Raw genomic sequence first — 13,224 nt, 5'->3', positions numbered from 1 at the left:
TGATTTTACGACCCTGAGTGCGGACAGCTGACGACCCATGAGAAACTTTGGCGAGAGGCCCTGCTCGTCCAACAAACACACACACACACACACACACACACACACACACACACACACACACACACACACACACACACACACACACACACACACACACACACACACACACACACTGCCCACCTCCATCTTCTTGCCCCCTCCCCTCCCTTCTCCTCTTCAAACTATGAAGTGAAATCCGGCCTTTGCAACAGCTGTGGATTATTTGCCCCGGCTGTCCTGTGGCTGGGAGGGGCCTTGGCGTGTTGCTGGGCCACTGCTGGGATCGGAACAGAAACAGAACGGGGGGTGGAAATTTGAGGTTTTAGCCAAAAAGGAAAAACTACTTTACGTGCGGCTCTGTTAAGCGTGTTAAACGGTTAGTTTCCCCCACACCCCCACACCCCGTCCCCATCCCCGTCTAACTGGAGTGAGATAAGGAGGATCCACTTTTTCTAACCTCCTTTGAACAGAACGAGACGGGGCAGCGAGCGAGAGCAAGAAGGGGAAGAGAAAGTGAAAAGGAAAAAAAAAACAGGAAAACTGGAAAACGGTGCATCGGTGCAGCGGCGCAGCTGCTGAAGCTCTGGGAAAAAAAGCCGGCGGTGAGTCTTTCCTCCCGCGGGTGCCACATCCGCTCCGTGTTGCGAATGTAATACACAGACGGCTCCTCGACCGCCTCCAACGTGGGCCGACCCCTCTCGAGTCTTTTTATAAATATGGCTCGAAGCGCGAAGGCGGTGTTCGGCGGGGGAGCGTTCAGTGGCAACTTTGTTGTTTTTTGTTGTTTTTTTTCTTTGGAAATCCGACAATAGGCCATCGAACAAACAAACCAACAAACAAAGGACTCAATCCAAGCATGACGCTCATAACGTGTAGATATTGGGGTGGAGAGTTGAGAAGCTGGTCTTTTTATTGACGTCTGCGCCTCGATTGTCTTCGCAGTGCGTTAAACTAGCGATGCAAGACTTGCAAACAATTTGTTCATGGTGAACAAATCTTTTAAATGACTCGAGAGTCGGGAGTCACTCCGGCAAAAGCATGATTATTTGACTCACTTAAAAAATATATCACAAAATGACACAAACTCATTGAACTGTGGTTATTATTATGGGCTCATAATAGTTATCGATGCAAGACTAACACATGATTAAATTGCCGCAAATAAATCATTTCAGTGACATGGAGAGCACAAATCTTCAAAATATTGACTGATGCCTAAATTAAAAGTCCAACGCAAAAACAAGGTGTCGGTATTTGGTTTAATTCATATCGAATGTGACTAACGGCAGAAGTCCACCAGAAGCGTTGCTGCAGCTTAGGGGCATGGTGCGGCATGTGGTAGGCACGCTTGCTATTAAATTCTCTGTTTTTGTACTATTTTTTTTCAACTGCGCACGGCTACACAGGTCTTTTCCATAGAAAAATTAGGTAAAACTACAGAGAAATATTTTGAAATGAGTACAGTTACTTTTAATGTGTTCTATATAAGCTCATATTGTACCAGAGACCTAGAGCAGCTTTCGGATTTGCTTATTGATCAAGACCCGTTTTGAATACAAAGAACAAACACACCGTGTCTGTGTGTGTATGACTGGGGAGGGAGACGGGGGTTCAAGTTCATTGGTGGGTTGTAATAATGTGCATAAATTGATCTGATTGGAGGGGAGGTGTCCAAGATAGTGTGGAAGGAGAGGAGAAAGGGAAGTGAGGCGAGCGAGAGTGTCTCTCTCCTTCTAGTGGAAGGAGAGAGAGTGTCTGAAGAGAAGTCCGTAATATAAAGAAACATGGCCATCCCAGGGGGTGATTTTCCGCCTGGACACCTCAACCCTAGTTGTAGCCTCGGGGTAGGCAATAAAAGCAGCTTCAGCTTTGCATGGAGGTTCTGTCTGAGACTCCTCCAGTTGTGTTTGTCTGGGTGACCCTGCCAAGCGTCACAGTAATGAATGTAATATGTTGAAAATATATTGAAATTGCTGTTGTTTTCAATACTCCTCCCCTCTCTACGACGCGTCTGGAATTCTTCATCACGTAGCCGGTGGAGCGGGTGAAAAGCCACGCTGCAGCGTCACGCCCGTACACTGTGCCAACGCACCCGGTGGACTTTTGCCGTTACACAGATTTAGGCTTTGCATTCCATCAAAATAAATAATTGGGACAGAATATAATGATTCCTGTGAGAGCTCCATTCACAACTTGTTTGTCGTTCGTCACTCAACTTAACTGAATTCAGCTTCGGTCCAACTCGTTCGATTCAGTTCAACTGAGGAGTGGAAAAATGTAACGACTCTTTCTACCAACTGGCTTTTCGAGAGCCGAATCTGAAAAAAGAGCCAAACCTTTCATCGCTACATTGAACGCATTATGTGATGAACTGTGAATGCAATGAATCACGAGAGAACACAGCTGTCAGAGCTTTATTTTTCTCCTTTAGGATTGGTTTTGCAGTTAATTGTAGACTAAACTGATGTTTTTTTTCTAAACAAGTTATTCAGGACCACAATGCACTGCCACTCCAATAATAATAATAATAATAATAATAGTAATAATAATAATAATAATAATAATAATAATAATAATATTAATAACCTATATTTGTATAGCACCTCTCATACACAACATGCAACCCAAAGTGATTTAAGATCAGTAGAAGGTAATAAGATACTAACAATTTAAAGAAAACAAGTAAATATTTAACTTATTTTCAGATTTGAATCTTTAATATTCCTGAAGGATCACTATCATTCCTCAGTGAATGAATTTCAATTGTTATTACTCCTCACAATAGTTTATATAACGGAATTTACAAAATAATGTCATACCTCATATGCAAAGTACAATTGACGTGCAGACAAGAATTAGTAATCGTTTTTTAAATCATTATTATTTCGTTTATTTTTCTGCTATTATTTGATTTATATTTATATATTTTTTATACATATATTTATACATGTTTTTTGTCCTTTTGGTTTCTGTTTTCTATCGAATTTGATTTTTTCTTTTATGTCCACTTTGGTGTTAGATTAGCAAAAAAGTGTATAATATATATATAATAAGTGTATAATAATATATATGTATTTATAATAAATGCTTATTATTATACTTTTTATTATTATTCATATTAACAATAATAATAATAATAATAATAATAATAATAATAATAATAATAATAATACATATAGCTGCAGGCAGCAATGCATGGGTTACAGGTTAGTCACCGCACACACACAAAGCGCCCTGCTCCACCACCCCAGCTGGCTCAATTACCCCAGCCCACCCCGCTCCGCCAACATTCAGCTACTTCCGGTAGATGCAATGATTTTTCAAAAATTCCTTCTCCAAATAGAGATTAATGTGGCTCAAACTTGGACCACAAAATGTGTGAACTGCCCCGAATCCAACTTCACTTCAGGCTGGACATCTAATAATAATAATAATCATCATCATCATCACCATGATCATCATCATCATCATCATCATCACAATAATCACAATAATCACAATAATCATCACAATAATCATCACATTAATCACAATAATCATCATCACAATAATCATCATCACAATAATCATCACAACAATCACAATAATCATCACAATCATCATCATCACAATCATCATCACAATCATCATCATCACAATCATCATAAAAATCATCATCATAATAATCATCATCATAATAATCATCACAATCATCATCATCATAATAATCATCACAATCATAATAATAATAAAAAAATAAGAAGAATTAGTAAAACATTCTAAAATAATTTGTTTTGCTTTTGCAATTATTTCGATTTCATTTTTTGGGTATTATTTGTCTTTTTAGTTTCTGTTTTCTATAATTGATTGTTACTTTTGTATAATTTTTGGTGTCAAATTAGTAAAACAAGTGTCTATTAATTATTTATTTTGTTATTATTATTATTTACCTTAGTTACCTTTCTGTCGACCTCAAGGGGCATGAAAGAGAGCGCTGTCTTTCCTTTTTCCTGTCACAGAGGTCAGGAAGAGGGCCAGGATGGTGGTGATTCTCGACAGGAAGCCTGTTGTTATTTACCACCCACAAGTTCACGTGCAACTGCCCGGCCGCGATAAGAACGTTGCTTCAATTCTCGGTCGGAGCCCAAACTTCCTTTTCCTGCGGTTTACTGGAAAATATGCCCTCGTCAGTGGGGCTGCATATGTTAACGGGCCCCCAGGGGATCCATGGAGGACGGGCTTAATGAACACTCTCATTCCACCCGAGGTCAAACACGCTCTCGTATAGCATATTTAAGTACATTTCTTTATAAAGGTTTATAAAAGAAAGTATATTTCTGTCCATTTTCTATCTCAAATTGTCTAATGAAGTGTGGTAATTACAACAGACTCGACAAGCAATTCGTCATAATTCACTCAGTCATTGTTATTCATTTAGATTTTGGAGCGAATGGAAGCAATTTAGTACAATCACAAAAGAGACAGTCAAATTAAATTTTGTTAAATGAAGGGCGAGGTTCACGAATAGGGTTCCAAGCAAAAACAATAAAGGAACCAAGTTATCGCCTAATGCAGCACAGAATCGTTTGTCTTTTCTAGTAATGTGTCTGCTCATGAGACCGAAAGCATCAATCAATGAATTTGAATTTGTATCTCATATTCTCAAAGGGATTGTCCAGATTTGGAGGGGGGTGTCTCGCCAAGATTCAGACAAGAAGATCAGTACCAATTTTTATAATTTTTCAGAATCAGAATCATCTTTATTGCCAAGTAAGTTTACACATACAAAGAATTTATCTTGGTGTTTGGTGCATAGAAAAGCAAGAAACATAAATGTCAAATAGAACAATAAGGAAACAAAATCGAAATTCGATTAACTATATAGGAATATAACATAAAACATATAATATATATAAAACATAAAATAATAAGTCAAATATGGCATCTAAAATATAATATAGCTTTTTTTAAATTAATAGTTGTACAGTTTGTGCAGCAATGCGTAAAATTTGACCGATGAAATATGCTGCCAGCTGCAGATGGGAAGTCTTCATTTCATCCCTCTGTGTCCAGTACAGACGGAGCGACTGGCTGCATGCGAACTGTGTTAGAGCAAGCATGGTTACAGAGGGGATCATCTAGCCTAGCTCCTGTGAAATAAGGAAAAATACAGAATCCTTCCAGAATCTCAAAAGATGAGTTATTTAACTGAGACATCTTGCATCTTTAGGATGAGTAAAAATACTACTCTTTAACTAACTAACTAACTCACTAACTCACAAACTAACTCACTAACTAACAGGTACCTATTATCCATCCACTGGTAACAGTGATTATTAGATGTGAGTCAAGTGAGTTGGGGGTTGCCAGGTATGAACTGCATTGCCTCGCACCGCAACATTGCCACCATAACTGAACTCTGGGAACTGAACTGGCAACCCGACAGCACCAACGCGCCGACTTTCACAGGCAGCATCACTGCTGTTATTACATTTCACTGCATATATGTATGGAAGTATGTATATGTATGTGACAAATAAAAAATCTTGAATCTTGAATCTTTTGGGGGTTTTTTTTTTCCGTTTTTCTTTTTTGTTTGATCGCCTGACTTGACTAAAACCAAGATTTGAGCGACAAAACAAGACAGCAGAACAGCCATTAGCGATCTGGAATAAACTCTCATATTTGTTGCAGACTAATGACCTTGAATGATGGGAAAGAACATTTTACATCGATTTTCATCGATTGGCTTCTTCCTCTCAATCAATTTTAGTTTTGAAATAAATGGTTTTAATTGAATATTAACATTTTTATAATTATATTTAATATAGCTAAATTTAATATTCTTTAAATTTCTTATAGTTCTATGTTGATATATAAAATTGCATACGTATAATGACCATTAGAATCAGCATCAGAATGAGTTTATTCCGAATGATTTTAACTAACCCTAACTCATACCAGGAATTTGTTGAAAATTATTATTAGAATAAAAAATAAAAAAAGCCAAATATATGTACAAATTTACCTATTATATATACAGAACATAATAACAATAAATTATTAGTCTAGGTATAAATGATAAGTAATTCATAATGTACTTACTAAGTTATTACAGTCTAAGGTATGCTATACATTATCAAGTCGCTGATAGTCACAGTGAATGTTTTCTTGTGTTTTTGAACCATGGACATTTCAATCGATGCTGAAACCTGATGTTGATTTGGAAATGTAGTGTATACATATATACGGCGAAGCGGACCCGTGTACATACAGAAATGGTCACGGGCTGATCAACAAGCCACTTCCTCTCATTTCCTTCACCTGTTGAAGCGTCTAACAAGAGGCCTCGTGCTGTAGCTGGACTCTCCTTTGGGAATCCCCCCACCCCTCCCTCTCTCTTTCCCTCTCCCGCTCTCTCTCTCCCTCTCATCACTATCCCTCCTCTCCCTCCCAGTCAGGCGGCTGTAAATTCTTCCCCACCATCACCAGTGGACCGTTCGCTGCACCTACCGTCCTATTTCTCACTCACTCTCTCTCTCTCCCCCTCTCTCCCTCTCTCTCTCTGTCTCTCTCTGTCTTTCATTTTATCAGCTGTTCCACCAACCCTCGACCCCACCCCCCCCACCCCCATCATCCGGAATGGACGACACCCACTCTTCGACGCCAACCCAAACCCAAACATCAACACGTCCCTGGGCGTGGAGTCCCGCCCCGACCCGTGAGTATCCCCGAGTCCAAATAATTAATCTTTTTTTTTTACAGCGAGTTATGTTTGACATTCAGAAACGCTGACTCCAAAGTCAGTGGGGGGGGGGGGGGGGTTTGGGATGGGATGGGGTGGGAGGGGGTGCGCTGCGCCGGTGGGATGAGGGAAGCAGGACGCTGCTCTGGGGGGAGGCGCGCACGCCACCACCGGCAGCGTGCCTGGCAGCCGACCTTGTTTGGCAGTGAGAGACGTTGCAGAAAGAGCGAGAGAGTGGCAGTGGGAGAGAGAAACGTATGAATATGGACCAGAGATATTTGGAGCAGCTGGCTGGCCGGGGGTAAAAAAAGATAGTGGAAAAAAAGAAGAAGAAGAGGAGGAGGAGGCAGTTTACGCTGTTTTCACGAGTGGCCTGACGAGGTCGGCAGTGGAATGGGTGTCGCGTGTCACCTAAGAGTAAGAGTAGAAAATAACCAAGTGGCGACAAGGCAAGGAGGACTGTCTGTTTTATTGACTCTCTCTGGCCCGCACAACTGCGTAGTCCCATCCCCACGCAAGTAAAGTGCTTTTATTTAAACGATGCCTGGATTTTAGCCAAAATAGAATCAGAATCAGAAGAATGTTTATTCTGCCTTGTACATTTTCATGTACATGGAGTTTGTCATGTATGTATGTAATTAGAATTAGAAATTTCAATAACCGTCTCTCTCTTGAAGTAATTTCCCCCTGGGATTATTAAAGTATTTCTGATTCTGATTCTGATTCAGTAACTGTATCATTACATTGTTGTTACAGTGTAATATCCACAAAATAAGCACATATTACCCGATTTACCCGGGTGGGTAAATCGTGAAGCAACTGTTTGGCCGCCAGACCAAACAGATCAGATAGATCTGCCAAAGGGAACCAGGTCTTCACCAGAGCTCTGTCTGGTGCTTTTCCCGCCATTTTCTCACAGTATTACACCAATTTCCACCAGTGTCCTACATCCCCAACTGTTTGTTTTTAAGTTCCACTCTGCACATTAATCTTCTACAGAGCATTTGATAGTAATGATATTATAAAAGCTTAACTACATTGCTATGATGGACCAGAGCCAATCTAATTGGCGCCTGCTGAACGTACACACAACACATTCCGTCCTTATGCAGTGATTTATTTTTAAACTCCATATTGGAGAGGGAAGAAGGGAAAATGAATTATAATTCTCTTTTCACTAAGAGGCAAATTATCGGTTCTTGTAAGGCACATGAGCTTTAAAGGATGAGCAAAGGATGAGCTTTTCTACCCGCTCGCCAGTCTCTACTCGCGCCCATGTCAAAGCCCTTTTGTTTTACAGGGAAGGAAATGAGGCCGTCAAAGAATTCTCAGCGTCCATTCAATTACGTACAGAGGGCTCTAAAATCGTATTACAAGTAAAAGTTTGTCCCCCAAACCTGAAATAATTTCCGATTTCGCTCATGCGAATTCTTGGTGTGAGGGGCAAGCTGTCAGAATCCAATGAAGATTGAGTCTTGAACCTCCACTGCGCAAAAGCAGTGACTGAGCAGGAATTAAAAACCCCACCATCCTAGCCGGACTGCTCATTTGCCGCCGAGCTGGAAATTTGATTTGGGCTTTAATTGACATTTGACAATCAGTGCCCAGTATACCTGCAGGTACTGGTCTCTGTCTGAACGATGTTGCTGCGGTTATGAAAATGTAAATAGTCATTACCTGCAGAGGTTGGATGTATCATGAATGTTCTCAGTGATGAAAAAAATACCACACAATGTTTTTGCTGACCGTGTCTAAATGATTTGGTACTGTTCAAATTCTGTACAAGTTTTCAGATTTAAAAACAGAATCAGGGTAGGAATGTACACATATATACTGTATATATATATATATATATATATATATATATATATAATATATAAATATGAACATATACACAGGGATGCCCATAACGGGGTGCGGGGGGCGTAGGGGAAAGCTTGCTGGGGCCCAGCCACTAGGGGAGCCCATGGAGGCCAACAATAATCGAGTTCATATAAAAACAAGACTAAATAAAGCAGAATTGGGGAGGGCCCATTCGATCTCCGCACCGCTGCATGATCAGAGTGATCTCTGCTCCGCTGTGCGTCCTGTGCGTCCCGTTTCCCTTTACTCCAAACAAAGCAAAAACAGAGAGTTTTTATTGAAGACACACTTATTATGTATTTATTTTCCTCGGTTTCCTAATTGAATGAAACAAAAAAAGCCCTGTGAGTAACAGGGAGACTTTCTCATTTTTTTTGAGAATTGAGGATTGAATTGGACATCATTGTTCTGGCATTGTTCCACATTAAAGTGTCTCACCTCGCGTGGTCTTTACTCCAACACTGCCACCTCAAAAGGGCCTTCAAACCGTTTACCCTGTCCCTAGTCTTCAGTTTGTTTCCTCTGAGCCAAGCCCTCTTCCCATTTTCTTCCCCTCCTCTGGCCCGCACAAAGCCTTAACTTACTCCTCATCGAAGCCTCGCTGAGCATTCAGGCATTGTACGGTCAGTTTGATCACGACTGACATCGGTCGTAACTTGTTTTGGAAAAATGCATCTGGTAAATAGCTAAGTGTAAATGTTAACACAAGAAAATTGTGCTTAGATGGTGCAGTTCATGTCAAGAATGGCCCGTCTACACGGTTGTACATTCCGTTGTGTTCGTCTAAAAGGGAGTCCGAGGTAATGATGTGTTGGGGTAAAAGGTGGGATGCTGCTTAAAGGCCAACTTTCACAGAAACATATGTATGTGTGTGTGTGTGTGTGTGTGTGTGTGTGTGTGTGTATGCGCGCGGGTGGTTAGGCAATTGTTTTTTTTTTCATTCCCTTTGTCAGGACATCTGTGCAACTGTTCATAAATGCGGCGAAATGGAAATTACGGTTCTGGGTCTGGCTGTGCACAGGATGTCAAAGTCCTCCGCCTGCGATGTTGTGTTTGCACTGTGAGGACTCCCTGTCAGTCTCTGGATTCAATTAAAGAGCCCTCCTCCGCGTCATTAGCCGTATATAACATGGCCCCGGCATTCGATTTCCCGTGACAATATCCGCGGGACGTTGCCGAGGGGAAAATAAAACTGAGAGACGTCGGCCGCATCCTTCCTTTTGAAAAACAATGACCCCCCTCCCCTGGCCTTTTCGACGAGACGCGAGTTCTGGCAGCTGAGGCGCGGCGGCGTCTCTGGGAGAAGGGACACCATGGAGACCCCCCCCCCCCCCATTTTTAGCATGAACATTTGGAGATGAGATGACAGCAGCGCTGACCCCTCTCTCTCTCCCGGTTGCCAGGCGAGGGACGCCTCACTGAGATGTGTGGAGGCAGGCAGGTAAAGATTCTCCCCCATTTCTCTCTCTCTCTCTCTCTCTCTCTCTCTCTCTCTCTCTCTCTCTCTCTCTCTCTCTCTCTCTCTCCCTCCCTCTCTGCCTCTCTCGTTATCTCTACCCTTCTCTCAGTGTCAGTGTTTTGCTTGAAACAGTCCAGCAGGTATAGTGAGACAGAGGGAGAGAGAGAGAGAGAGAATTAGTGTGCCAGAGAATGAGAGTGAGAAGAAGGTTGAGGGAAGGAGACAGAGGCAGATAGAAAGGGAGGGAGGGAGGGAGGGAGGGAGGGAGGGGTGGAGGGAGTGGAGCTCAGGGGGGGGGGGGGGGGGGGGGTCAGGTGGTGACAGGGACATGAGGAGCCGGGAGGAGGAAGAGCGACGAAAGGGAGAAAGGAGGACAGAGGAGTGACAGAATGAAGATATGGCAGGTGGTGGGGGGGCGGGGCAAGCAGGACGCCCCGGAAATTGGTCAGGGGGGAAAAAGGAAATAACTGAAATAACAGTTGGATGGGAAGGGGACACCACCACCTGCGACCCCCCTCCTGTCCCTCTCCACTTAGCCACACTGGAACGGGGAGCGTGCATGCTGTCGCAAGCTGTGGGCTTTGGAGGTATTTTCTCCTCCACCACCAGTAGGATGAAAAGGATGAAAAGGAAGGAGTGTGGGAGGACGGGGGTGGAGGGTGAGAAAAATGAAGCGTCTCAGGGAAGATGTGTTTGAGCGGGAGAGAAAGTGCCACACCATAGATGTCTGGTGTCTGTTTATCTTGCCCCCCCCTCCACCCTTAGAGAAACCCCCCGTACATCCACACACGCATACATGTACACACAGGCATACATATACACACACACACACACACACACACACACACACACACACACACACACACACACACACAACACACTTCATCCTCCAGCCCTGCGGAGGAGATAAGAGGTGGGGGGGGAAGATTTGCGGTAACCCCTTTGAGACGCCTGCGCTCCTTATCCTTTCCCTCGTGCTGATCCGGGGGCCGCCCCTTCACCTGGCAGCACGTGCCCCGTGCAATGAGGGCCGGGGTGGGGTGGGAAGTGGAGCCGGAGGGGGCTTGTTACCCAGGGAGCCGGCCCATAAGTTTCACGCTTTTACACTGACCTCTGTTCAAAACCGGCAATTAGCCACAGTAAATTCACACGGTTGGTTGGCCGTGGTTGCAATGGCGCCACAATTTCCCCTTTTGGGACACAGTCACATGAGTTCATGTCACATATTGATACCAATGAGACAAAAAAATTAACAGAAAAAAATATATATATTGTATTGTGTCTTCATGACATAATTCCCGATTTAGTGGAGGTAGAGTACAGTACAGTACAGTACAGAAAGGGAGGGTAGAGTAGAGTATCAGGAGGTAGAGTAGAGTAGAAGAAGAAGAAGAAGAAACAGTCTTTATTCATCACGCAACACACCACACTACAACACATGCTTGCACACACACACACATGCACATGCTTTTGATGGTGGCTGGTGAAATGGATTCTCTGCTTTTGACCCATCCTGGCTTGTCCTTCCTCCGGGGGCACAGCCAGGAGCAGTGGGCAGCATACGTGGACGCGCCCGGGGACCTGGTGATAAATGTCCATTGCTGGTCAGATGATGATGGGTGCATGTTTTTGGTGGGGGTCCTTACTGACGTGAGGTGGAGGAAACCCCATGTGAGCACGGGGAGAACATGCAAACTCCACACAGAAAGGCTCCTATTTGGGAGATAACCCACCGGAGCACGGTGCCAACAGCGCCCCAGAGTATAGAATAGAGAGTATAGAATACTATAGTATAGTAGAGAACAGTACAGTACATTACAGTACAGGACAGTACAGTACAGTACAGTAAAGAAAGGGAGGTAAGGTAGAGGTAGGGTCCAATAGAGTACAGTAGAGGTAGGTAAACTAGAGGTAGAGTAGAGTAGAGTAGAGGCAGTAGAGGGTGGTAAAGTCAATGTAGGGTAGAGTAGAGTAAAGTAGAGGTAGAGTAGAGAAGAATAGAGTACAGTAGAGTAGTATAGAGGGAGGTTAAGCAGAGGAAGGGTAGGGTAGAGTGAGGTGCAGAAGACGTAGACTAGAAGTGGAGTATAGGGAGATAGAGTACAGGGAGGTGGACAGAGTAGAGGGAGGTAGGGAGCATAGAGGTAGCGTTGAGAGAGGTAGAGGTACGGTCAAGTCCAGGTAGAGTAGAGAGAGTGGAGTAAGAGTGTAGAGTGAGAGGATGGTAGAGTAGAAGATAGATGATAGAGGGAGGAAGAGGAACAGGGCCACAGAGGTAAAGGGAGGTAGAGTTGAGGGAGGCAGAGGTACCATCGTGATAGAGTAGAATAGAGGTAGAGTAGAGTAAAGGAAGAAAAGAGGGACATAGTGGGAGGAAGAGGTAGAGCACGGTAGCGGTAGAGTAGAGGGAGGGATAGAGTAGAAGTGAGTAGAGAGAGTAGTAGAGTAGAGGTAGAGTAGAGGGTGGTCGAGGTAGAGTAGATTAGAGGGAGCCGCAATAGAGTAGAGGTAAAGTAGAGCAGAAGTAAAGGAGAGGAGAATAGAGTAGAGGGACGTAGAGTTGTGGTAGAAGAGGAGAGCAGTAGAGTACAGGGATGTAGAGGTAAAATAGAAGTAAAGTAGACACCCTTGTGTCTCAGTGTCTTGTGTCTTCAGGTGTGTGCACGTCCACTGTGCATGTTGTCTGATCAAGATGCCTCAGTAGAACATCAGAAACAGGATGCAGTGTCTGAAAAAAAATATTTCTGTCGCCGATTACGCCGATTTTCCTGTTATAATGACTTATAATGATTCAATCAAATAACTTTTTGAAACCGTTGGTAAACCAAAAAATCCTTTAATTTCACATGGTACAAATCTTTGGACCACTAAATGGGCCGTTTCTGTGTGTGTAGCTTTAACAGTAAATGAGCAGCCAAGGCCCTTAGTTCTGTGAGCCAATGGGGTTTGAGGTTCACTTCCGGGTTCCTTTGTTTTGCTCCATAAACTTTCACTGATTTCACCTTACCAAAATCAATTTCGGAACAAATTTCAGGCGATATACAGTTGAGGCAGTTCAGGCAAAGAATCCAGTTGCTTATCTACAAGGCCTCATTTAAAAGTTTGTCCCGACTTTCATTGCCGTTCTGCAAGCTTGTGG

General features: G+C 43.1%; 1 protein-coding gene across 3 annotated transcripts in view; it reads left to right on the top strand.

Moving 5' to 3' along the window:
• The first annotated feature begins 337 nt into the window (after positions 1-337).
• Positions 338-13,224, top strand: part of gypc (glycophorin C (Gerbich blood group)) — a 35,715-nt gene continuing 22,828 nt past the window's right edge. For all 3 annotated transcript variants that reach the window (XM_080019100.1, XM_080019101.1, XM_080019099.1), the window contains exons 1-2: positions 338-641; positions 6,613-6,739. In XM_080019100.1, the coding sequence (XP_079875226.1) occupies positions 6,661-6,739 (79 nt within the window). In that variant the 5' untranslated portion in view covers positions 338-641; positions 6,613-6,660. The remainder of the gene's footprint in view (positions 642-6,612; positions 6,740-13,224) is intronic.

Source organism: Zeus faber (genome assembly GCF_960531495.2).
Source record: "Zeus faber genome assembly, chromosome: 18".
NCBI classification, from domain to species: domain Eukaryota; kingdom Metazoa; phylum Chordata; class Actinopteri; order Zeiformes; family Zeidae; genus Zeus; species Zeus faber.
Note: the sequence above shows the minus strand (reverse complement) of the source record. Positions and strands in the feature narration are given on the sequence as shown.